Source organism: Prunus dulcis, chromosome 7 (genome assembly GCF_902201215.1).
Source record: "Prunus dulcis chromosome 7, ALMONDv2, whole genome shotgun sequence".
Lineage (NCBI taxonomy): Eukaryota > Viridiplantae > Streptophyta > Magnoliopsida > Rosales > Rosaceae > Prunus > Prunus dulcis.
The window spans coordinates 2,875,733-2,898,022 of NC_047656.1; the positions used below are offsets into that span (position 1 = coordinate 2,875,733).

Sequence of the window (22,290 nt, forward strand, 5' to 3'; positions counted from 1 at the left end):
ATCGAATGGATCTCTATGGTCCTAACTATTCTCCGTACATATTTCTAGTGCACTCGATCACTTCCTGAATTCAAAAGATAGTAACGATTTCATGACTAAATATAAAAGGCAATGTTAAAGCAATCACTTTTTATTCTGGAGAAGGAAAAAAAAGAGCAGTCACCTTCTAAAAGTTTGGCTAAGTTTTGCTATTTTAACTAAAATTGGACTAAAAAGATGCTCTTGCATGCTTCATTAATTATTCAAACAAATTAGTTATCATTGTTATGTTTTCTATTTAGATCGGTGCACTAGATACTAAGTTATATAAGGTTTTGATAAGAATTTAAATTAAGTTATACATTGAGGCCCAAAACCTTGTGAAATAAGGAAAGTTTTTGAAGCCTATTAAGGGGTCCTATTTATTTCCTTTTTTGCATGAACCATTTTGGTGGGCTTGGAAGATTAGTCAAGTCAGTCCTCGATGATGAGTAGAGATGACTTGACCTAACCCTATATAAGCTTAAGGCGCTGCTCTTACCAGACATGTTCTCCAACCCTAATCTCATCATAAAGAGAGAGCTGAAACATATTCTAAGAGAGCAGAAGTCTTGAACTGTTCCTGTTCTTGATGGGATTATTGCTGCTACGGTTGAATGAGTTCAAAGGTCGTGTACTCAAGAAAGATGACACAAGGTATGTCTTTATGTATTTCAGATTGTGTGAAAGATCATGAATGCCAATATTAAAGAAATCTAACAATCACAATTTACTTTATAATTGTGAAGGTTTGGATAGTCGTGGAAAGAGAATCAGACTTCAACGTGCAGCCAATATGCAGATTTGCTGCTCAATATTGTCAAGGCTTATTTGTTGCTCACCCTACTGCCTGCCTTGGTTCGAACATATGAGGTAGGTTCTCATAGTTGCCTCATTTTGCCACAATGCACGTGACTTATTTTTAACTAAGCTCATTCACTTTACATGGATATGCCATCAGCGAACTGCCAGAGTCTCATGTGCAACGGCGTTTAGCGGAGTTGCCAAGTGAACCTTATCCTTGCTGCTGGCAATTTGTTGCTTCTCTGTGGTTGCCACTGCTGATTTGTGGCTTGCCTGTCTTTCAGCTTGGCCCCCTGGATGTGATCTTCCACTCCCACTTACAAGATCTTTGATGGTCGATACGAGTTCCTTATCCTTTATCAAAGCCTCCACCGTGACATGCACGCCTGAGTATGCAATGCCAAATTGAAATTTGAAACCAGACAACAGCTCGAATACAAAAAGAGAAAAGCAAAGCAAATCCAACTTAGTTAACTGAAGCTTAAAATTCATGATATTCACTTACGGTATCTCCAATAGTGCTTTGGATTTGTGGGGTCATTGATCGTCTCCTCTGTTGCAGGTCGTGTTGTGTATTCTTCTTTCAACACTAACAAATCCTAATTATCACATAAGAGTGCCGAATCAATTAGGAATTAATAAACCATTATATACTGTAGTATTATATAGATAACATGTTACTGAGAAGAACTGAGAAGTTCAAAATGTCATGTGTTTCCGTTTCCAAGGTGTATCAAACTCCAGTTGAGAACATAGAAAAGCACATTCATATGCCCATCACAGTACCTGAAGAGGGAAAATTGCCCACATTGATGGAGATTCAACATGTTCCCTTATGATGAAATGTGCAATATCTGGAACACAGCGAGCAGGCGGCGACATGTCAGACCCCACCACATTCTTAAAATATCTCTGCCTTCTTTCTTCATCTTCTTCCCACCAAGCACGCAAGGTTGAGCAGTCATGGCATGACGGAGCACACACCTGAAATATATTCATGCACTAGTAATTTAACCACATTTCAGAGAAATTGAGATCTTCAATATTAAGGTAAAAAGGATCGAACCATATGACCAGAATACAATAACCAAAATCTAAATAAATTTATGTTTTATCCAGAAAGATTAGAAATATCAAGCTTTTTTTATGGGTAACAAGTTTTATAAAAACTACAAGAGGGTGAATGAGGTCACTTTTTCCTGTTTTTTTCCAGCTTTAAGGGCATGCGTACCTTCACCTTACAAAGAAAGTCCAATTACTTCACAAGGTTAAGTTAAATTGTTCCAGAGTCTCTTTATAGAGGGATGGCTTTTCTAAATGGCATTATTCTAGGATAAGATTGTGACCTGAAATGCTATATAAAATGACACAACTAATTCATTTTCTGGGAACAGCCAATTAATGGCACATGATCTTACTATAATTATGAAGGCAAGGAGTATGCCACATTATCTTACCGTCATATAGCTGTATTGAGAAGGAATACCAAACTCCAGATCAGGTTCACTGGGCATACGCTGAATGCGTAAACCTATTAATCCTAGTTCTTGCATCACCTACATGCAAAAACCAATCACAAATTCAAAAACACAAAGAGGACCAACAACCATTGAAATCAGGAGGGGGTTTATAGTGTTTGTTTGGGTTGGGAAAGGTTGAGCAAACGTACAGGATGAACACAAGAAGGAATAAGCCCCAGATCTTCACCACACGCTAGCATATCCGATGAGTTCAGCAGAGCAGGCAGTGTTTTCAATGCATTTTGCCGCCAAAGATTTTCTTGCCGGTGGAAGTAGTAATCATAGTATAATCTTTTCAAAACATTTTTGCTGTATATAGAACAACTGGTAAGAGATTCTATGTTGCAAAGTAAATCAGCAGTAACCAGAGAGAGGCGGGCGGGGGAACTCTTTTGTTACCAGGAACAACAGAATATCAAATTATTTAAACATGAATACGATGTGGCAAAAATATTCAGCTCTCGAAACCAATTATTCTTCTCCATCAAGATAATAAGACAAAAACAAGGTAAAATACCTGTGGTCATCCAAATCCTTAAAACTTGGTGTGTCTTCAAGATTGAAACGAGGATAGAAGTTCCTTGGATTTTCTGGATCTCTTATGAGAACTATATTCTGCAATAACAATTACATAAACAAAAACCTAGAAACATTCAGACCAAAAAAAAATAATAAAAACCTACAAACAGGACTACTTGTGGCAATCCTTTTAAAACCTTAGGACACGCATCAAAAGCTTCCAGCATAGATTTAAATAAAAACTGTTACATACTTTCCAAAAATTAAAATAAAAACAATTACAATTTCTTTAGAATAGAATTAAAAATTGTGAAACCCCTTGATATAACATGCTACCTGTACAAGATCAAAGAGCTCACGCCGTATCTTGTCTTCATCCTGCAACAGAGACCTTTCCGGAAATGACTTCAGCTTGGAAGCAATTTTTTTCTCAGTGTTGCAGTCCTCCTTAAACTGATAATCAAGAATGGGAAGCAATTCCATACATTATACTTGGCCTACCACGACAGAAAAATACTAGAAATAACGGTACCACAAATACTCAAGCACAAGTGATTGATTTCACACAACTTCAATTTTCGAATTCCTTTCACTAACGGAGTGGGAAATTCTATATGATCTTCGCAAACAGTCAAACAACACTTCATACTTCTTTTCCTAAATTGACAAATCGATTCTAAAACAGGTTAAAAAATGAAAGAGAGCAAGAGTTTGGAGCATTAATTGTTAGATAGATTCCATGTGAAAGTAAAAAAAAGTAAACCAATGGAATGGACAAGGGGAATCTAATGACAGGAAAGATAACAATGAATACCACGAAGGGAAAGATTTTTATTTTTATTTTTAGACAAAAATGAGGCAAGTTGAAGACCACTGAGAGTTCAGAAATTTGGCAGCACTGAGCTGTTGCCCAAAGAGAACATACAAGCATACTAAGCCAGAACTAGTTCCAATGGAAAATAGTATAAAGAGAACACGAAGGTGCTTGAACATCTATTCTGTTTTACGTATTTGAAATGTTTAGAACGCATTTTTTGACTTTGGTATTGTCCTGTATTAACCTTTATAACTGTTTGTTTGACCAATAGAGGTATTTTAGTCAGTCCTGTAACATTATCTCAAATTCAGTCTGGCAATTAATGCAAAGTCAATTATTAACTTGGTATCAGAGCTTCCACACCCTGAACGAAAATAAAAAATCCTAGCTGCCCCCCTTTCGGTCCCTGCTTCACTTAGGTGCTGCTAGGTTTCGGAAGCTTTCATTTGGCGGAGTTACCCACCCCTTAGTGGTACTTTTGTGTCCGCAAGGTACTGTCTGGCTATGCTTGAAAGGGAATTGGAGATCTCTCAGTTTCCGGAGTCTTCCTAGAAATTTTTTTTTTTTTTTTTTTTGGTTTTTTTTGGGTACTTGAATAGCTTTCTTCTTTCAGATTTATTCTGGGCTTTCTGAAGTATGTTTTGATCTTCTTTGGTTGGTGTTGTTTTCAGGGTTTGGCAATCCTTACTTCTATTTATAGCTATCATTGATTTCTAAGCTTTCATTTTCTAGACATTTAGTTTATTCCAAGGCAGAGATGTTTACTCAGCACACACCTGCTAAATGCATTTCTAGTGTGTTGATCGATTAGAATTTTGCTTAGCCACAATCTGTTCGTCTCTAGTTTGCAGAGCAAGAAAATCTGCAGATTACTTGGTTGGTACTGTGAAGAAACCCCAATGAGAAGGATTCATTTATTAGATCTTGGTATAGGGGTTAGGGCTTAGGGTTAGAAGTTTAGGGCTTTATCTTTAAATCCTGGAGAATAAACCCTAAGCTCCAATTCTAAATGGAAACCAGAAATGAAGCAAAAACAAAGTAATTGAGTGACATTAGTGTAATTCTTATGAGTTATAACTGGGTTATATCTATCAAGGTCTAGTCTGATTGTCTAGGGATTATGGTTTGGGGAGCAATTATCCGTAAATCCTAATTTCCATACCCTAAACCCTACAAGGAATTCAAATTTTGAGTTGAATAAGAATGTTATACTCGCTGGGTTACATTTTATTACATTGGTGTAATCAATCGGCCACAGAAAAAAAAAAATTAAAAACATAAGAAAAAAATATTAATAAAACGACATTGGGCCGATCAACTGACCATGGTAAAATTTGGGGCCTACCTAAACACGAGGCCAAATTTATGGCTGAAAGAAGTTACTTCTTCGGGCCAGTTGCAATAAAGACCTGTTATCTACTGTTTTAACTCTGAAATACCTAACAAACCCAAATTTCTATGCTTTCAACATGAAGCATCAAAATATAGCTGTAGAAAAGTATTGGACCAACAAATTTTATCATCATATCAAAGCAAGAGATCATGAGTTCAGATCCATATTCACAATATAAATGGACTTTCACATGCTAAGTTCTAATGGTAGAGAGAGACGCACGTGTAAGGGTTGTTAGCCTACATCCTAACAGCTTAAACTTCGGAAAAAGTGGAAAACCAACAAACTTTATCAATAACAATATCGATGAATTCATCCATATGCTAGATATCCCACTAGAGATCAATATGGGTTGCTCTTAATGAAATAACAGATTAAAACTTCAACATGAAACATTAATCTTCACCTCATAGCGGTTCTTCTGATATTCGTTCAGAAAATTTGAGGCAATAAATGTCCATGAAGCTCCAAACTTATCCTGAAACAAGAAAGTAAAATTTAGGGAAATAAAAAAAATTGACTTGGATAAGAGAATAAAAGACAACAGAGTTTGGGGAACAAAATCATAAAGGTTGTCATAGTTCAGCTGCAACAGGTATATGTTAGGAAAACTAAATTAAGGATGACTAGGAATATTCAGTAACCTGTAAAAATTCCTGTAGAATATATGGGCGACTCAAACGATCAAAATCCCAAATGCCCTCTTTTTCAAGTTCTTCCTACAACAGAACAAAATACTTGTGTAAATTGACTATGAGAATGAAGAAAAATTATTGATGATAACAAGTCACAGTGTTCTAGACATTATATTATCTTGCCAAGTGGTATTTTGACTAAGTTACAAGTCTACCTGGCTTAGAGGTATGGAAGGTCGAAATTTTCCAACAAGACCAGTCATAGCATGTTCTGGGAGCTCCCAGATACGAAAGAACCCCAATATATGATCAATCCTGTAAGCGGTAAAGTATTTTGCCATCTGTCATATAAACACAGAAAACTCATGTTTACGTTACATAAAATCTCACAAAGAAGGACGCAATCATGCAACACAAACTAAGCTACAAATTACAATCAAGATGGAGCTACAGGAAGATCTATCCAGAAAAACCTGTGTCAAACGAGCACGCCACCATGCGTAGTTGTCTTTCGACATCTCCTCCCAATTGTAGGTCGGGAAACCCCAATTCTGCCCATTTTTATCAAAATAATCTGGAGGAGCTCCAGTAGATGTGTTCATGCGAAACAGATTTGGATAGACCCAGGTATCCACACTGTTTCTGTCAACGCCAATAGGTAGGTCTCCTTTCAATATTACTCCTTTCTTTCTTGCATAATCTGCAGCTTCTGAAAGCTGTAGTTCATGAAAGCACCAAAGAGTTCAACAATGGATGCCTTCGTTTAACACAACATACAGATGAGGCTTACAGTATAGACTGGAAACTACTTACTTGTACGTGCAAATGAAATTGGATATAATAATGGAAGCAGATTATGCTATAGTGCAAGCTGTCTTTTGAGACGAGCTTCTCTAGCTGTCAGAAAGAGAAACTTTGTTGGAGTTTTGATATATAATATAATTAGAACTCATATTTTTAACTGATTAGCAATATATATGAAAGGAAGTACCGTACAGTTCAATCAAAAACGCCCAATCTCCCAATTCAACAGAAAGAACTGAAAGGGTGATCACCTTTTCTTTTGAAAAATGAGAAAACCGACCCCATTGGCTGTGATCTGATGTTTCAAAGAAGTCCCGCAGAAAACAGAAGGCCGCATAGGGTTTTAACCAATCCTATATCCAATCATTAATAGAATCAGAGTAGCTTAAAATCTCTATATAAAAAATGCAAATGAATGACTAATAAGACAGTTAAACTGGAGGAAAAGAAAAGTTAGGGATTCTTGCAAAATTATTATATTAATGTGAGAAGAAGTGGTAAGTTCTGTAACCTGATTCTCAGAAAAAAATTTCTGGAAGGAACTGGAGTTAAGAATCAAATCCTTCTCTTGGGCAAAGATTTTCTTTGCGATTGAAAGTTTAGTAGACAAGGTAGCCTCATAATCAACATCCTGCACAGATCCAAACAAAAATATATTAATTTCAAGACCTACTTGTATAGTTAGCGATGTAGACACTACCATCACCATCATAACTATGACCACGAGAGTTGTTAACTATATTCTCAAGTCATTAACAACAAAAAGAACTACCAAAATTTGGGTGAAACAAATATTCTTCAATAGTCATGAGCACTTTCTGGAAATAAGCCAATTATATCTAAATATTCAAGATCTATTACACAAGACAATCATCTTTTCATATCAGATCAAAGGATAACATTGAACACAAAAAAGAAAACAATAAAAAGAAAGATAAAGAGAATGAATAGATAACAAATAATTTGCATTTCATCATTATTTTTTATGACTCTCGTATCCAAAGTGCATCTTATACAATTGTGGATGAAAAATAATATATCCATCCAGTAAGGATCTTTGAATGTTGAAGTTATGACCACGTGCAACTATGTAGGTCTTGTGTAGGACGCTCAATTGGCTGGATTATTACTTTGGACTGGACTACATTGCTAGAGTATTATTTCCTGTCTGGTGCAGTATAGGCTTGGACTATTATCCAATTTAATGTAATAATACTGTCATGGGAAAAGTTGACCCGTGTTCTGTTAGAAACCAACCACAAAAGCTTAAGGTGCAGGGGAATGAGCCAGCAATGTATATCAAGCCAACACTCTCCTTCACATGCTAACAGATCGTCACATCTGGCACATGGTGAGGCAGAAAAATGCAGACATACAAGAACACTAAAGCACATCGCACCATACACCATTAAATTAGCATATAAGAGGAGCATGGGAGTTTCGAGTTCTGATCACAGAACCTCCTGCAACTAAAGCTCTGATAACACATTAAATCAATGGGTAGAACTCACCCGCTCGGATGGTATCATTGATATAAACTGAATATTATTAGGCATTTATCCTAAATTACACTCTAATTTATAGAGCTGATTACTAGAAGGATATTATATCAATCGGACCTTTGGTTTGAAATTGAAACGCAACACAAAGCAGATGAAAGAGTGTATATGCTTCAAACAATTGTAAATAAGCAGAAGTCTGTACAGATTGCCTAATAAAATACAACTCATTCAAATGTAGAATTGTAGAACTCCATAATATCTTTTGTCCGGGATATTTAAGAACTACATATATTCTTTAAGGAACTACCTTGCCATCCAATTGTTCTTTTGCCTTCTGAATCTCGAGCTGTAAAAAATAAATAAATAAATCAAGATTGAGAATCAAGAGATGACAAATATTAAGATAAATGATATTTTTTTAGGGAAGCCGATTTAGCATCATTCGGAAAAGATAGAAGTTACATTAGGTTTTGTTAGTAAACAAGAGGAAAAGATTTATAAAGATCACCTTGATATCCTCGGGTATATTTTCTGAAAGTGCCTGTACTCTCAGGTATAAAGGATGCAATGCAAATACAGAAAGTGAGCTGCATGATGAAGCAATGGAGGCCAAAGTTTAACTGAGATCACACTTTCAAATATATAAGAACCATAAAAAAGGTTGCATTCTGGTGCGGATTTTAGTGTTTAAACATTAGTGGAAGACAACAAGACAGTTTTATACTCTTTTCGAAAAGGAATGGAAAAAAAGGCAGTTTTATACTCCCATGTAATTATTCATCCTCCCTTCAAGATGTAGTTTTGGTTTCCCATGAAGCCAGACAAGATGGAACTAGCAGATGGAAATAGCTTTTCCATGCGAAACATATTCAATACAACAAGACGGCTTTTCCCTTTTATGGTGTTGAGTTAAATTTTACTTGATCATCGCCAAAATATGAGCTTAAGAATGTACATATCATCCAGCCAAAAGTACCAAACAGCCGAAAATCTGTCCTCTATTTTTTTTTGGTAAAAAATCAGTCCTCTATATAGATTTTAGCCAGTTTTACACATCAAATTTACATTGACCTTCGAGGAATAGCCAAGAGCATCAAGGAAGACACAATAGATTTATAGTAATATGACAATTAGGTGTCAAATACCTGTAGGGATATGAATCCCACCACATTCCATGCACAGATGTATCATTAATGGGTAAAAGCTGAACCAAATGAAAGCCAGACTCTGCAGCCCAGTCAACAAATAATTTCAGGTCAAGAAACTCTCCAACTCCAAGATCAGCTTCTGATCTAACAGAAAACATTGGGATAGCGACACCGGCACCCCTCCAAGGCATTTCCTAACAAAACCAATAAAAAGATTACGATCATAACAGAGAAAACCTTGCAACACAACAATGTTTTATATATTTACCATTATGCAACAGAATGTTTACTTAAACATATTTTATGGTAAATTAATAAAAGTTCACTAGCTTACTCGCAACATGCCATCTGAAAGGAAAATGTATCTTGGTTGAGTATTTGAGGAGTCAAGCGCGATGTCACGGTTTGGACCAGTTTCCGGAGAAAAGATTCCTCCTTTGCCATATTTACAGTACTTATATGTAGAACATTCGTTAAGGAATGGAGAGAGATAGGGTGTAACAATAGCCAGAAGACATTAATAACTAGGACACTTAAATTGTTCGAGATTAAAGCTTCAACAAGGATATTTTATCGGGAAGTCGCCCTTCGGCAACACACAGTCAGCATGCCAAATTGATTCACCAGAATAGCTTAGTTTAAGCCCATTCTGAACATTCCATTGTCCCAACTTTAAGGTATTACCAATAATGTAAATCTGCAAAAACCAAACTTTGTAAATGCTATAAAGTATAATATTAATAAGCATAATTGCAGTTAAATCTGAATAATTCACTAGAGAAAAAGGGACAGTTACCGATGTTTCTTCCTCTATATTTGGACAGCTAATTTTGAAATGGACAAGAACAGAATCTGTTCACAATGGGAAGGCACATAGCACAAGACTTTAGCTTAAAAGAAAGAGAGAGAGAGAGAGAGAGAGAGAGAGAGAGATTTGCAAATGTCATACTACATTAGCAGTAACCAAAAGGTTCAATTTGAGTACAATTACCTTCCTGGTCCAATGTACTCCAAATGACTCCTAGAGGTGTCTCAATGTCCAAACTCAGCTTACGACGAAAAATGACATCTTTAAAGGCACTTTTAAGAGGAAGTGCATCGGAACCAACCTGGACACCATGAGAATAGAACTTTTAGATAATGTTTTTTATAAAATTAAGTATAATTCAGTCTGAGTACGTTCTAGCAACCATAGGAAATCAACTAACTGAAAAAGAGAAAAGTATTAAAAACATACTGATCAGGCCTAATATGAAATCTTTTAGGTTTTTAATTAGAGCTTGAAAGGCTAGAAAAATAAAATTCTGAAACAAAAGAAGAAAAAGAAAAAGAAAATAACAAGAAACCAAAGGCACAAATATTTCGAATCCATAACTTCTGGTGGAACATTATAAGATTCCAAATTTTTATCTTTTTCTTTCTTCAGTCACAGTGATAAAGGCTGCTGTCACAAAAAAGAGAATTATACTATAACATTCTCGAAATCCCAACAACTATAAGCTTGGAACTGCAGTCTACAACATTCCCGTCATAAAGATGGGAATCAGGCATGAGCAGAATCCAATAACATTTATGCCAGTAATAGCAATTAGTGTGTCAATGATAAGAAAAAGAACCCTTAAAATGATAATAACCCAAAAAGGAGAGAAAGAGAGAACAAAAGGAGCACCTGCCAAAGGTCATGGAGCTCCACCACCTCTCCATCTTGGATCCCCTCAGGCAATAGCACTTTACGCTTCTCTCCCATTTCCCATCTCAAAACATTTCTATTATCATCCACCACATAGTAGCTGTACTCACATTTGAATCCTTTCGGAACAGAGACAGTCCCAAGCCATATGAGCTCATCCCCATGATGAACAGGGCTCAATAACAGACCCTTCTTAAGATTCCATGAACCAAGCACCGGTTCAGAGCCGCATACGAGCAGGCTCTGGCCCCAGTGAGTATAATATGGTATTCTGAAACTCACATGCACTGGCTTCGTAGATTTGGTTCCAGATAACAATCCCAATTCCACCATTTTCTTGAAACTTTTATCAAACCCTGATGAAATATCTCAATTCTGGTCATACGCAATTGTAATTTGTTAGAGACGTACATAGAGAAAACATTCCCAAAGAATATAAATAAACCAAAAAAAAAAAGCAAACTTCTAATTCTGAGGATTGAGATTCTCTTTGGTTGCTGGGAACGTAACTAGAAAAAGAAAAGCAAACAAAATTAAGAGCTCAAAACATTGACTTTCTAATCTTTTCCTCCATTTCTTCAGCAGCCAAAGAGTGGGAGAAAGAGACTTGAGGTGAGTGATAAAGACGCATGAACCAAATGCCAATAATAAATAAACCTTAAAAAAGCAGTGAAATTTACGAAACCCAGAAAGAAAATTGCCTGGGACTCGGCGGATTGATTCATAATTCCACAGTTTCCCGATAAAATTAAGAGAACCCAGATGAAAAAATCGACATTCAATTCAACCTTAATGAAAAAAATAAAATAAAAATTTTAAAACAAAATTAATTTGAGGCATGAAAGTAGCTGGTAGCGATGTCCACCTTCACAGAAACCGAGAGCTGTTTGTTTCCTTCCACGTTTGCTCAAAGCAATCGAGGGAGCAGATGATGGAGAAAAATGGCACTTGCCAAGCAAAAACAATGTAAAAATCTAGAAGTCTTGTTTGTTTGATTCGAAGAACCAAAAGAGCAGAAGAAACAAACGAATGCCTCTCACTGTCTAGTTAAGCAGATTTTTTTCCTTCTATCAATGAACATGAACGTGAGGGAAGAAACACAGATTTTTTTTATATATTATTTATTAATTATGCTTTCGTTTTCTGTGTGTTGTGAAATTGGTTATGAATGATACTATGAGATCCAGTCTTTTTGACAAAGAAGGAGGCTGCTATCACCAGAGAGTGACACGTGGCAGTTGGATTTCACGAGAAGGAAAATTTTAGATTATCACGTTCGCCAGATGGAAAGTGTCTTCAAGTTTTGTGTGATCTGCATTTTCTTTATTAACTTGCAAACAAAAAATATAAGAATATACGCACTGCAATTTCTATTTTTTTCTTTTCTCTTTTCTTGTTAAAAAAAACTAACACTTCTCAACCAAAAGATCAGCAATAAAATTAGCCTTAACATACATGTTACAACTGATTTTCATTTTCCTTAGTGTTTTCTATGCGATTAGAAAGTTATAATCATACTATTTGACGATAAATAAATAATAAATTCTTAGACTAATTTTACAACTAATTCAATTAGTATCTGTTTGGGCCGAAAATGTAAAAAAAACATGTTAAGGGAAAGCCTGGATCATGGCTAACCCAAAAGTTCTGACTCTTCAAAGTAGAAGCCGCTATCCACAATTTAAGTCGTTGTTATCTACAAATAATCTATTAGTGTAGTGGTTTGGAGCAATTGCTCATTTAGAAAAAGTCCTAGATTCGAGTATTAGCATTCGTGCAGCGTATGTCAGTTTAGGCGCCCCTCTCAATAGAAAATGTATTTTTTTTTAAACAACAACAACAACAAAAACAAAAGTGGTTGTTATCCAGATAAAGGCACCTTTACCCAAATTAAGCTTGTGTTAACTTCGACACCTGGGAGGGAGTTAGGTGGCAAAAGAAAGACTTAGCAACTACATTAAATACAATTTGAGCCATGAACCTTCACTGAACCAAATCGTTAAAGAAAACCCATGCTTTAGCAGTTTTCACCATCAACATGAGGATCAATGCACTTAAGTTTACCAACTCAAGCTCGCAAGGAAGGGACTAACAGCATACTCAACCATCCCTTCACCAAGCATTTAGATTCAAGAACCAAGGAACTTATATATACTAGCTGAGCACAACTCTCACGACACACAACTTTTCTCCCATAAAAAGATTTCAGACTCGATCAACATTTGATCTCGTTAAACTCAACTACTTTTCTTTGTATTAAGATTCCCAATTGAAAACTCATGAGTTGTCTTTTAAGTTTATTGCTCTATCAATATTTGGTATGATTCCTAGTTGCTAGGCTAGTTTTTGTTATCAGTTTAAATGTCTTTTCTTTCAAACTCTTGTTGTATTGAATTGAATCGAGAGATCTTCAATTCCAAACATTGTTTATCAATTAAGTTTAAGTTTATAAAGTGTTCCTTTATCATTTTATAACTATTGCAACCAATATCGGACCAGAAAATACAACCATTTCTTACCAGGCAAGCTGCCCTGATCTTGAGATTTCTTGCTCGATCTTGAGATTTTCAGCCCAGTCTTGGGTAAATTTGCAAATAATCTTTTTGCACAAGCTCATAAAGTAGAATATTGAAGTTTTTAATCATAAAAGGCATTGAAAAGAACTAATCCTAGCCAATTCCCCACTTGGAGCACAGTGGCTAATTAAAGGTTAAGATTTTGAGCGCAAATCATTAAAAACTAGACAACATACCAACTAATCATCATTCTATTGGGCTTAGCCCAGCACCAATATTAGCATGCCTATTCAGCAAAACATTTGGGTAATTTTGAGGCATATTACTTGGGCCTTAAGCAAAACTCCTATTTCAATTTGATCCAACAGAGGAGAGGGCAATACACAGCTCACATGGGGTTGGTACGCAAGACTGTCTTGGCATGGACTATACTAAAGAACTGTCTTAGATTAGCTTGGCTAGGGGGAAAAGAAAAGGGGGGAAAAGTGAAAGATTGCTCTTTGAAAGATTAATTTTTCGATGTTGAAGAGAGGAGGTTGAAGAAAGAAAGAGTGAAATAGGATATAGGGTTTGGGTGTGTGACGGTGGGGCGGTAGGGCAGTGGGGTTTGTCTAGATGAGGGAGAATTGGGGAGGGTTGACAGGGATGAGGAAGAAAGAAAAAAATAAAAAATAAAAAATAGCCTCAGTCCAGCTCTCAGCCCAGTATTTTACCAACACACAGTGTTGCGTACCAAATGACCCCAAAGTCCATTTTCAATTTTCATCTTCTTCCTTTTTCTCTTTTACCTGACTTTCCCATTGGTTTCATTTTATTCCCACTTATGTTTCTTCATTCCCTTCATGCATGAAAGAAAAATAAAAAGAACCCATCTTTATTTATTTGATCCACTATTCTCTCCAATAATTATCTCATTGGTTTTGCTTCAATTGGTCCACAAAGAAATTGACTTTTTTGGGAAGTCTCAGTCAACACCTGTAGGCATAGGCTTGGATTCTTAAACTCCAAAACCGGTTATTGCAGGAGTTAATTGATTTATGTCATGAATTTGGATTTTGCAACAGATTCTGTGAGAGAGAGAGAGAGAGAGAGAGAGAGAGAGAGAGAGAGAGAGAGAGAGCATCTGCCATTTATGAGGGTGGGAGGTTATGGTTGCAAAGAGGGGTGAGAGGTGATGGTTGCGACGAGAGGTGTGGTAGGGTGGGAGGTGTTGGCTGCGACTAGGCCTCATCATTTGGCTCGCGGGCTCATGGGCCAATGGGGGCCCGCCGGGCCCGTTATGAGCTTTGAGATGGCCCTTCCCACCTTGGGTTGGGCTAGGCTTGGGCTTGGGTATCTGAAGCCTGGCCCTGTTGAGCCCAAGAAAGCTCGGCCAGGCCCACCCACAAAAGCCCGGCCCATTAGGCCCGCATACATATATAATTATGTATAAATAAGAGTTTATGATTAAGATCATATCACTTAAATCACATACATAATTTGTTTCATTTCATTTACTTTTCTTTACTCATTCCTAGTTTATAATTTGATGATTAGCACATTAATTTGTTTCAATTATTAATACAACAATTATATATATAAATAAGATGAACAACATATCATATCACCAAATATAATCATATCACAAAACATAATCGTACCACCAAATATAATTATGCTTTTCTTGAACACATCACCAAACATTTGCATATTTATTCATACCGTTCTTTAAAAAAATATTTTTTTGATACTTATTATTTTTTAAAATTATTTCTTAAAACGTATTACGGTCTAATTATGTAATAACCAAAAAAATAATACTTGGTTTTATTATTTTCGTGGAAAATCTTATTAAGTTGTGTGACTTTATTGGGTGTTTTATGAATTTGGTTTGATGTGAAAATATTGGAATTAAGTGAGTTTAATCTCAAATTTGGACTAAAATGCCCTTATGATTAAGTTAATGATTTATTTCGAGTGAAGTAGGCCCGTTTCGGCCCGACCGGTTGGGCTTAGCTCAGCATGGCCTGATGGGCTTTCTCAAGCCCAGCCCATGGGTCGGACTTGGGCTTTGAATTTTCTAAAAAAATCCGGCCCGGCCCAAGCCATTTAATTTGGGCCGGGCCAGCCCATTGACGAGCCCTAGCTGCAACTAGGTGTGGAGCGAGGAGGAAGTCATGAGAGATAATAAGAGGAGGGGATTATCTAGTCCCCTATTCACACACGGGTTTCATGAAGCACACCTAAGGAGGTGTTCCTGGTAGGCCCAAGATTGTTAATTCCATTTAACACTAGAACCATGTCATAACAAACATGAGATAAAAAGTTAGTCTAAGCTAGTCCAAGCCTAGAAGGTGTACCAAACAAGCCCATAGGGTGATGCTCCCACTTTCCTTTTAGGGTGAATCGTATCAATAAAATAAAAAACTAATTCAGTTAATATATGAAAAAAATTTAAAATTTAAAATTTTTTGACAATTGTTTTCTAGTTTTTATATAAAATGAAAAACAATTTTATTCTTATCTCGTTTAGAATAAAAAGTTTAGGGGGCGTTTTGTGTTCTATTCAAATCGGGAACTCAAAAACTTTGATTTTTCTTAAAAATAAGGAGTTCTTAAATCTATTTTTAAGATTCAAAAACTTGTTTGGTATGCAACTTGAAAACTGGTTTCAAATCTTAAAAATTTGAGAACTTGTGGGTTGTTAGAAAAAAACTGAAAAAATATATATTTTTTGTTTTTAATAATTATGGTGTTTTTTAATTGTTCTTGAGTTTGAGTTTTTAAAAATAGGGCTACCAAACAGGTTTTCTTTATTTTGGACTCAAATTCTGTTTTTGAGTTTAAAGATAAAATTGTAGCAATGGTCCCTAGACTAAGACCAAACTTTAGTTTTCGTCCCTCATATTGTTAAATTGTTAGGGTGGTGTTTCAATTAGATCTCATCTTGCATCATTGGTCTTTCAGTCAACTTGGTTAAATTTTTTGTCAAAATTAAGGGCAAACTGGGAAATTCCATTTTTTTCCTCTCTCTCTTTCCTCTCTCTCTCCTCCCCTCCTGTGCACTCTCCCTCTTCCCCCCACGATTTCTTCTTCTCCATTCCCCCATCACTACCACCTGCAACCTCCAACCCTCAAACTTATTCAACAGACACCATCTACCGTAGCCCGCAACCACGAACCCAGAACCCCAGCCCTCATCTTCCACCCCAGATCTAGCCAAATTAGAGAAGTAGAGGGTTGATGGGTGTCTAGGTGGGCCACTTGCATTGTCTGTCTCCTTAGTGGGAGGATGGATCGCTTTCCATCACCCTTTGCGTTTTTGGTTACACCGAAAATCGCTCCTCATACAAGTTTCAATTTCATGTAATTAGCTAAGTCATGCTTGGCTGATGAAGAAATAAAGAGGCCATTCGTTTTTGTCAGCAAAGAAATTTGGGGCTGGGAAGAAATTGGGGTGGGTGAAGAAATTGGTGGGGAAAGAAATATGGGTGAGAAATATATGTCTTATGTTGCCTTGAGTGTTTTCATTTTCAAATTGTTGAAGCATTGCTGGATAGATGACTTAAATTTGCAACTGGAGATGTTGAGAGCAATTTATTTGTGCATCCCCTGAAGCTTAACAGTTCTTATGCCACGAGAAAGCTGGCAGTGCAAATTGCATTGCAGTTAAAGAAAGGAGAGCTATCAATTAAAAGAAGAGAAGAATTGGTGTTGCTGGGGAGGGGAATCGGGACTCGAGAGAGAGAGAGAGAGAGAGAGAGAGAGAGAGAGAGAGAGAGAGAGAGTTTTGATTTATTTTATAAAAAAAATGTGTGAAAAGTCATTTTTGCCCATGCCAAGTAGAACTTGTCATTGCCATGTCATCATTTTTAACAGAAAAGTTGACTGAGATGACGGAAATGACGATTTCTGAAAGTGGAGGCATAATTAAAGTACCACCGTAACAATTTAACAATATGAGGGACGAAAAGTAAAGTTTGGTCTTAGTCCAGGGACCATTGCTACAATTTTGTCGAGTTAAAAAAATTGGATTCAAGTTGAATACCAAACAGGCCTTTAATTTCTTTTCATTTTTGCGTCAAGTACAGATGTTGCTTGGGTTAATCATTTTATTAGTCCTTGAATTTAGACCCAATTTGCATTTGAGTACCTCAATTTCTAAAATGGTTCCCGTGGTCCTTTAACTTTAGTTTCGTTAGGACAAATGGTCATGCCGTCAATTTTGTTAACTTTACTGTTAAGTATAGGGGCAAAATGGTATTTTTGTATCAAAGTTCAGGGACTAATAAAACGATTAACCCTATGTTGCTTCATCAAACCAAGAACATGATTCTCAACCATACACATGTTTGTTTCCACGTTCAAACTAAGAACATGCTGCTCAACATGAGTATTTGGTAAGTGTCATTCATGAAGTTTGAGAAGATTAGATGCAACGAAGATATTCACATGAAGTGTTTGCTTGTGTAACATATGTGATGAAAAATGACAAATCAAATTGAGGGTTAAATACTTTTTTGGTTACTGAATTTTATATGAAAATTTGGTTACCGAGAAAAAAATTTAGTCAAATTAGTCACTGTGTTTCCCAAAATTTACAATTTAAAAACATACCGTTAAGTGCAATTTCTATTTTTATTTTTTAAGAAGCACTTCAGTCTTCTCCCTCTAACTGAACGAGTTAGGGTGTATTATGCCATTAGAGTTTAACAATTGGGGAAAATATTAGGGTGAAATCGAAATTGTAAGGTATAAGGAAAATCAAAAAGCCAAACCAAATTAAAATGAAATCAACAACTTATCAATATATTTTGGTGCTCTATCAGCTTGATTACATCTCTTTGTGAAGTCACAATATGGTTCTCACTCAATCGATTCAGCCTTCAATATAGCATCTAATTCATGACCTTATACCTCACAATTTTGATTTCAACTAAAGATTTCTCCTAATTTATTAAATGCTAATAGCACAATAAACCTATAACTCTTTGAGTTAGAGGAAGAAGACTGAACGTTCTTCCTGGAAAAATATCTTTATATGATCTCTGTCTCTCTTTCCCCTTTGCATTCCTCTCTGTTTGTCTGCACTCTCTCTCTCACTCTCTCTCTCCCTTTCTCCCCCATCCAACTTTGACCCATCTCTCCCGCACACCCCCAACCACAGATACCCCTCCCATCCACCCCAAACTCCTATCCCCCCGTTCCGACCCACCACCAGACACCCATCGTCCTGACCCTCTCATCTCTGTACATGATAATTTTCCATAACAATAGTGGTTGCCGACCGAAGGAAGGAGATGGTTGTTTGGAGTTGGACTCCAGTATTCTGTTTTGCACCCTCGCTATTTTGCGATCCCAATTTCTGGCTCTCTATATTAGACACACGAGTCCCCCTTTTTTTTAACTGTTGGACAATATAGTCTCATTTAAGTTAATCCCTTCTTTTGCCAAACATGGGTTTCAAGTGCTATTTAACACAGTCCAGTCCAGTGAGTCATAGTGAGGCATACCAAACACGCCCTCAATTCTTAAGGGAGGAGGGAAATTGGCTTCTCAGTCCTTTTATGACGGGTTTGACTTCTATAAAGAAAATGGATTTCATCCCACGTGCTTTGCACGTGATGTATCGGTGCTCATTATTACCTAACGAATGTCATTCTTTACCTCACGAACGTTGTGGAAGTCGTTCGTACAATAGTCTGACTGTCAAATTTTTGTTGAATACTGACGTGGAAATTAATGGGCTCACTGATTACTCATATTGTGCCACCTGGAGTGAAAAAACAAATAATGAAAAGTTATTGAATAAATATTATTATTTTTAATATAAAAAAAAACCATCTTAAGCCGCCCCCACTCACCTTCTTCCCCAAACCGGAACGCCCAATCTTCCCCACCGTCTCCTCCCGGCCACCCACCTCCATCCCAACCTCTTCTCACCGCCTCCCCATACTCTCTTTCTCTCTCTTTGAACGAACCTAGGCCCTGCAAGTTTTAGCTGCGATAAGAATTGCTAAACAAGCAATCAGCTCCTCCTAATTTTCGTTGAGTTTCTTCTTCTTCTCCTTCCTTCTGCTCAGGTAATTCTCTGTGTGTGTCTTTCGGATTTTAGTTGTATGATGAAGGCTCACTGTTTCTTTATCTTTTGAAATTTGAAAGTAGACAACAAGCCATTGTCACTGTACCACGCTCGAGTGCAACTTCAATGTCGAGTTTCATGGCTGCTGCAAATGTAAATTCAAATCCAAATCCAAACAAGTCCTTTGAGGTAAATTCGATCGACTTCCAGTTATTCCTTGCTTTCATGTATTTATTTTCTGAGTTAATTTAGTTTGATTTTGTGTGTTTTTTAGGTCGCTCAACCTCCAAACGACTCCATATCAAGCCTAAGTTTCAGTCCCAAGAGCAACATTCTGGTCGCCACCTCCTGGGACAACCAGGTTCATGTTCTTTTTCTTTTCTTCGTTTTTCTTTTTGTGGTTTTTATCAGTTATAAAACCTTAGGTTCTGTTTGTTTGCTAAGAAATTTATTTGTAGAGATTTTGATTGAATTTCTGTGACCATCTCATTGAACTTGTGGTTTATGGAGAACCCAGAATATAAGACAATATGCTATGAGGTTAACATAAATTTTTTTGGGTACGATCTGCTTATGTAATTCATGTTAACTGAAATAAGATAAACATTGGGCATTATTTCTGCTCTTTTCCGTTTCCTTTCTTTCGCAACCAAACAGTGTATTGTTAGGATTTAGTAATGACTGGTGGTGTTCCCTTCTTTAGGTGCGATGCTGGGAGATACTCCAGAGCGGAACAAATCTTGCCAGTCAGCCCAAGGCAGCGATATCCCATGACCATCCGGTAACATATCTGATTGCACATTGTTTAGGCCAACTTGCTTTTTTTTTTTTTTTTTTTTCGATTCTCAAGCTTGATTTCGAACCTCTTGTATAATTATGGATATATGCACATACTAGCTTACAATGAGTCAATTATAACTTTCGATAACAGCGATGGTGGAGTTAGAAATATCTGTTCAGAATTTAAATTCTAGATCGCCTGCCTTTACTTGTAGAAGGACAGAATAATAATAGTAATTATGGTAGGTGTGAGAACTTTTTGCAAGATCTTAGGTTTCCAATGAAGACGTCAAGGACAATTGCTTGTGCAATTGTTATCTGGTGCTGATTTCAAAACGAGTGAATTTAGTAGTATCTTTATGCAATATTATTTAAAAAGATAGAGAGTCCTTTTTGAGTAATGAACGAGCATGTGCATTTAATTTGAGACTGCATGGGATCAATGTGTGTCCTTTAAGGAAATTCTGTGATATAACTTGCAAAGTTTTCCTTCTTTCTTTCTTGTAAGCTGGTGATTCATGATTTAGTATACACATTGTAATATAATCCATCTATATAGGTTTTGTGCTCAACTTGGAAAGAGGATGGAACGACTGTGTTCTCTGGAGGTTGCGACAAGCAAGTTAAGATGTGGCCTTTGGGTGGCCAGCCAGTAACTGTTGCCATGCATGATGCACCCATTAAAGAGATTGCTTGGATCCCTGAGATGAGCCTCTTAGTCACAGGAAGCTGGGACAAGACTATGAAGTAAGTAAAACATAGCTTTTGTTATCTGAAATTTATACACCAGAAATTTGTGTGGTATTCTTTCTAAAATAATTCATTTAAGGTTATGGGAGGTAGTGCCACTGAGAATGTTGTGCTTTGCTCCTGCCAGTTTTGCACCCTTTTTGCTCATATATTTTCTTCTTTATTAAAGAATGTTCTCATTCATCTGAGAACTAAGTTTCTTCTAGTTGTTGATGTGTTGCATTGTTTTTCTACCTTGACTTATTTCATAAATTACTAAAGCTTTGTCATCTTGCCTTGATACCAAGTTTTCTGTTTATTATGTATGATCTTTTCTGCCTATCTTCAGGTATTGGGATGTGAGGCAGCCAAATCCAGTGCATACCCAACAACTACCTGAGCGCTGTTATGCTTTTTCAGTGAGATACCCTCTAATGGTTGTTGGCACAGCAGACAGAAATCTGATTGTTTTTAACTTGCAGAACCCACAGGTAAATTTTATTTTTAGGAGTTATCAGATAAGATTTATTTTATCAATTTCATGCAAGAAAATCACATTAAAAAGTAAATCAGGCTTACTTATTTAGTAACTTTGTTCATGAAGGTGACCAAATCACACAGAGAATATAGGCTGTTTTTTAAAAATAATTTTTTGGCGGTACTATAAGGATAAGCTTCTTTAGTTTTTTAGTTTTCAATTCCAGTACATCACTTTTCCACAATAAATTGCAATGGTGCTGGGATATATTCTCTGCGTGATTTGATCACCTCCATGAGCGTTCTCTGTTTTGCCTCTAAATTTAATTATTTCCAATCACCAACAGACTGAATTCAAGAGAATTCTTTCGCCCCTCAAGTATCAAACAAGGTGTGTTGCTGCATTTCCTGATCAGCAAGGATTCTTGGTAAGTATTTTCTCTTCTGCTCATAGTTTTCTGTTTGGGTTCTCTCTGAAAATATAGTTCTCCTCTTTTTGAAATAGCTTGCGTAGAATTACAAACTAAAATATGGTATTCTTGCATAATTATTTCCACTAAACATGAATTATTCATGGTTTGCTTTCTTGTTTATGAATAGCAATTGATTAATGTGATAATTTCTGGAGACACAAGCAAAACCTTAGTTATCTAGGGGATATAAAGAATCTGAAGAATATGAGCGGTGACCAGTTTATTTTAAAATCTTGAACTTTTACATAGAGATTATTGTAATTTCTCAAAATGAGATTAAGAAAAAAAAGGGGGAAAAATTTAAACAAATGTTTCTTCAAAGTTGATGTGCCTCTTTGTCATCAGTTCTTCCACTTGCCACTGTACTTTCTTTTTCTTGACTTATGTGATTGTTGAAATGATGT

The 22,290-nt window shown here is 36.4% G+C and overlaps 2 protein-coding genes across 3 annotated transcripts in view; one reads left to right on the plus strand and one right to left on the minus strand.

Moving 5' to 3' along the window:
* Positions 1-636: 636 nt before the first annotated feature.
* On the minus strand, positions 637-12,024 carry LOC117634131 (4-alpha-glucanotransferase DPE2). Of its 2 annotated transcripts, XM_034368062.1 has the most exons (23): positions 11,716-12,024; positions 10,830-11,225; positions 10,152-10,269; positions 9,957-10,012; positions 9,730-9,857; positions 9,495-9,621; positions 9,158-9,354; positions 8,521-8,599; positions 8,320-8,358; positions 7,022-7,141; positions 6,762-6,863; positions 6,520-6,603; positions 6,180-6,422; positions 5,922-6,047; positions 5,716-5,790; positions 5,478-5,549; positions 3,198-3,314; positions 2,860-2,957; positions 2,492-2,651; positions 2,280-2,378; positions 1,609-1,806; positions 1,328-1,421; positions 637-1,208 (listed from the first exon to the last, which is right to left on the minus strand). In XM_034368062.1, the coding sequence occupies exons 2-23, from the start codon at positions 11,181-11,183 to the stop codon at positions 976-978; spliced, it is 2,919 nt and encodes a 972-aa protein (XP_034223953.1). In that variant the 5' UTR covers positions 11,184-11,225; positions 11,716-12,024; the 3' UTR covers positions 637-975. The 2 variants fall into 2 exon arrangements, with proteins under 2 accessions (XP_034223953.1, XP_034223955.1); XM_034368064.1 differs by lacking the exon at positions 3,198-3,314.
* A 7,152-nt stretch (positions 12,025-19,176) lies between these two features.
* Positions 19,177-22,290, plus strand: part of LOC117636136 (protein RAE1-like) — a 6,414-nt gene continuing 3,300 nt past the window's right edge. The window contains exons 1-7 of the mRNA XM_034370616.1: positions 19,177-19,428; positions 19,511-19,616; positions 19,702-19,788; positions 20,131-20,208; positions 20,767-20,954; positions 21,286-21,427; positions 21,761-21,841. Of these exons, the coding sequence (XP_034226507.1) occupies positions 19,554-19,616; positions 19,702-19,788; positions 20,131-20,208; positions 20,767-20,954; positions 21,286-21,427; positions 21,761-21,841 (639 nt within the window). The 5' untranslated portion in view covers positions 19,177-19,428; positions 19,511-19,553. The remainder of the gene's footprint in view (positions 19,429-19,510; positions 19,617-19,701; positions 19,789-20,130; positions 20,209-20,766; positions 20,955-21,285; positions 21,428-21,760; positions 21,842-22,290) is intronic.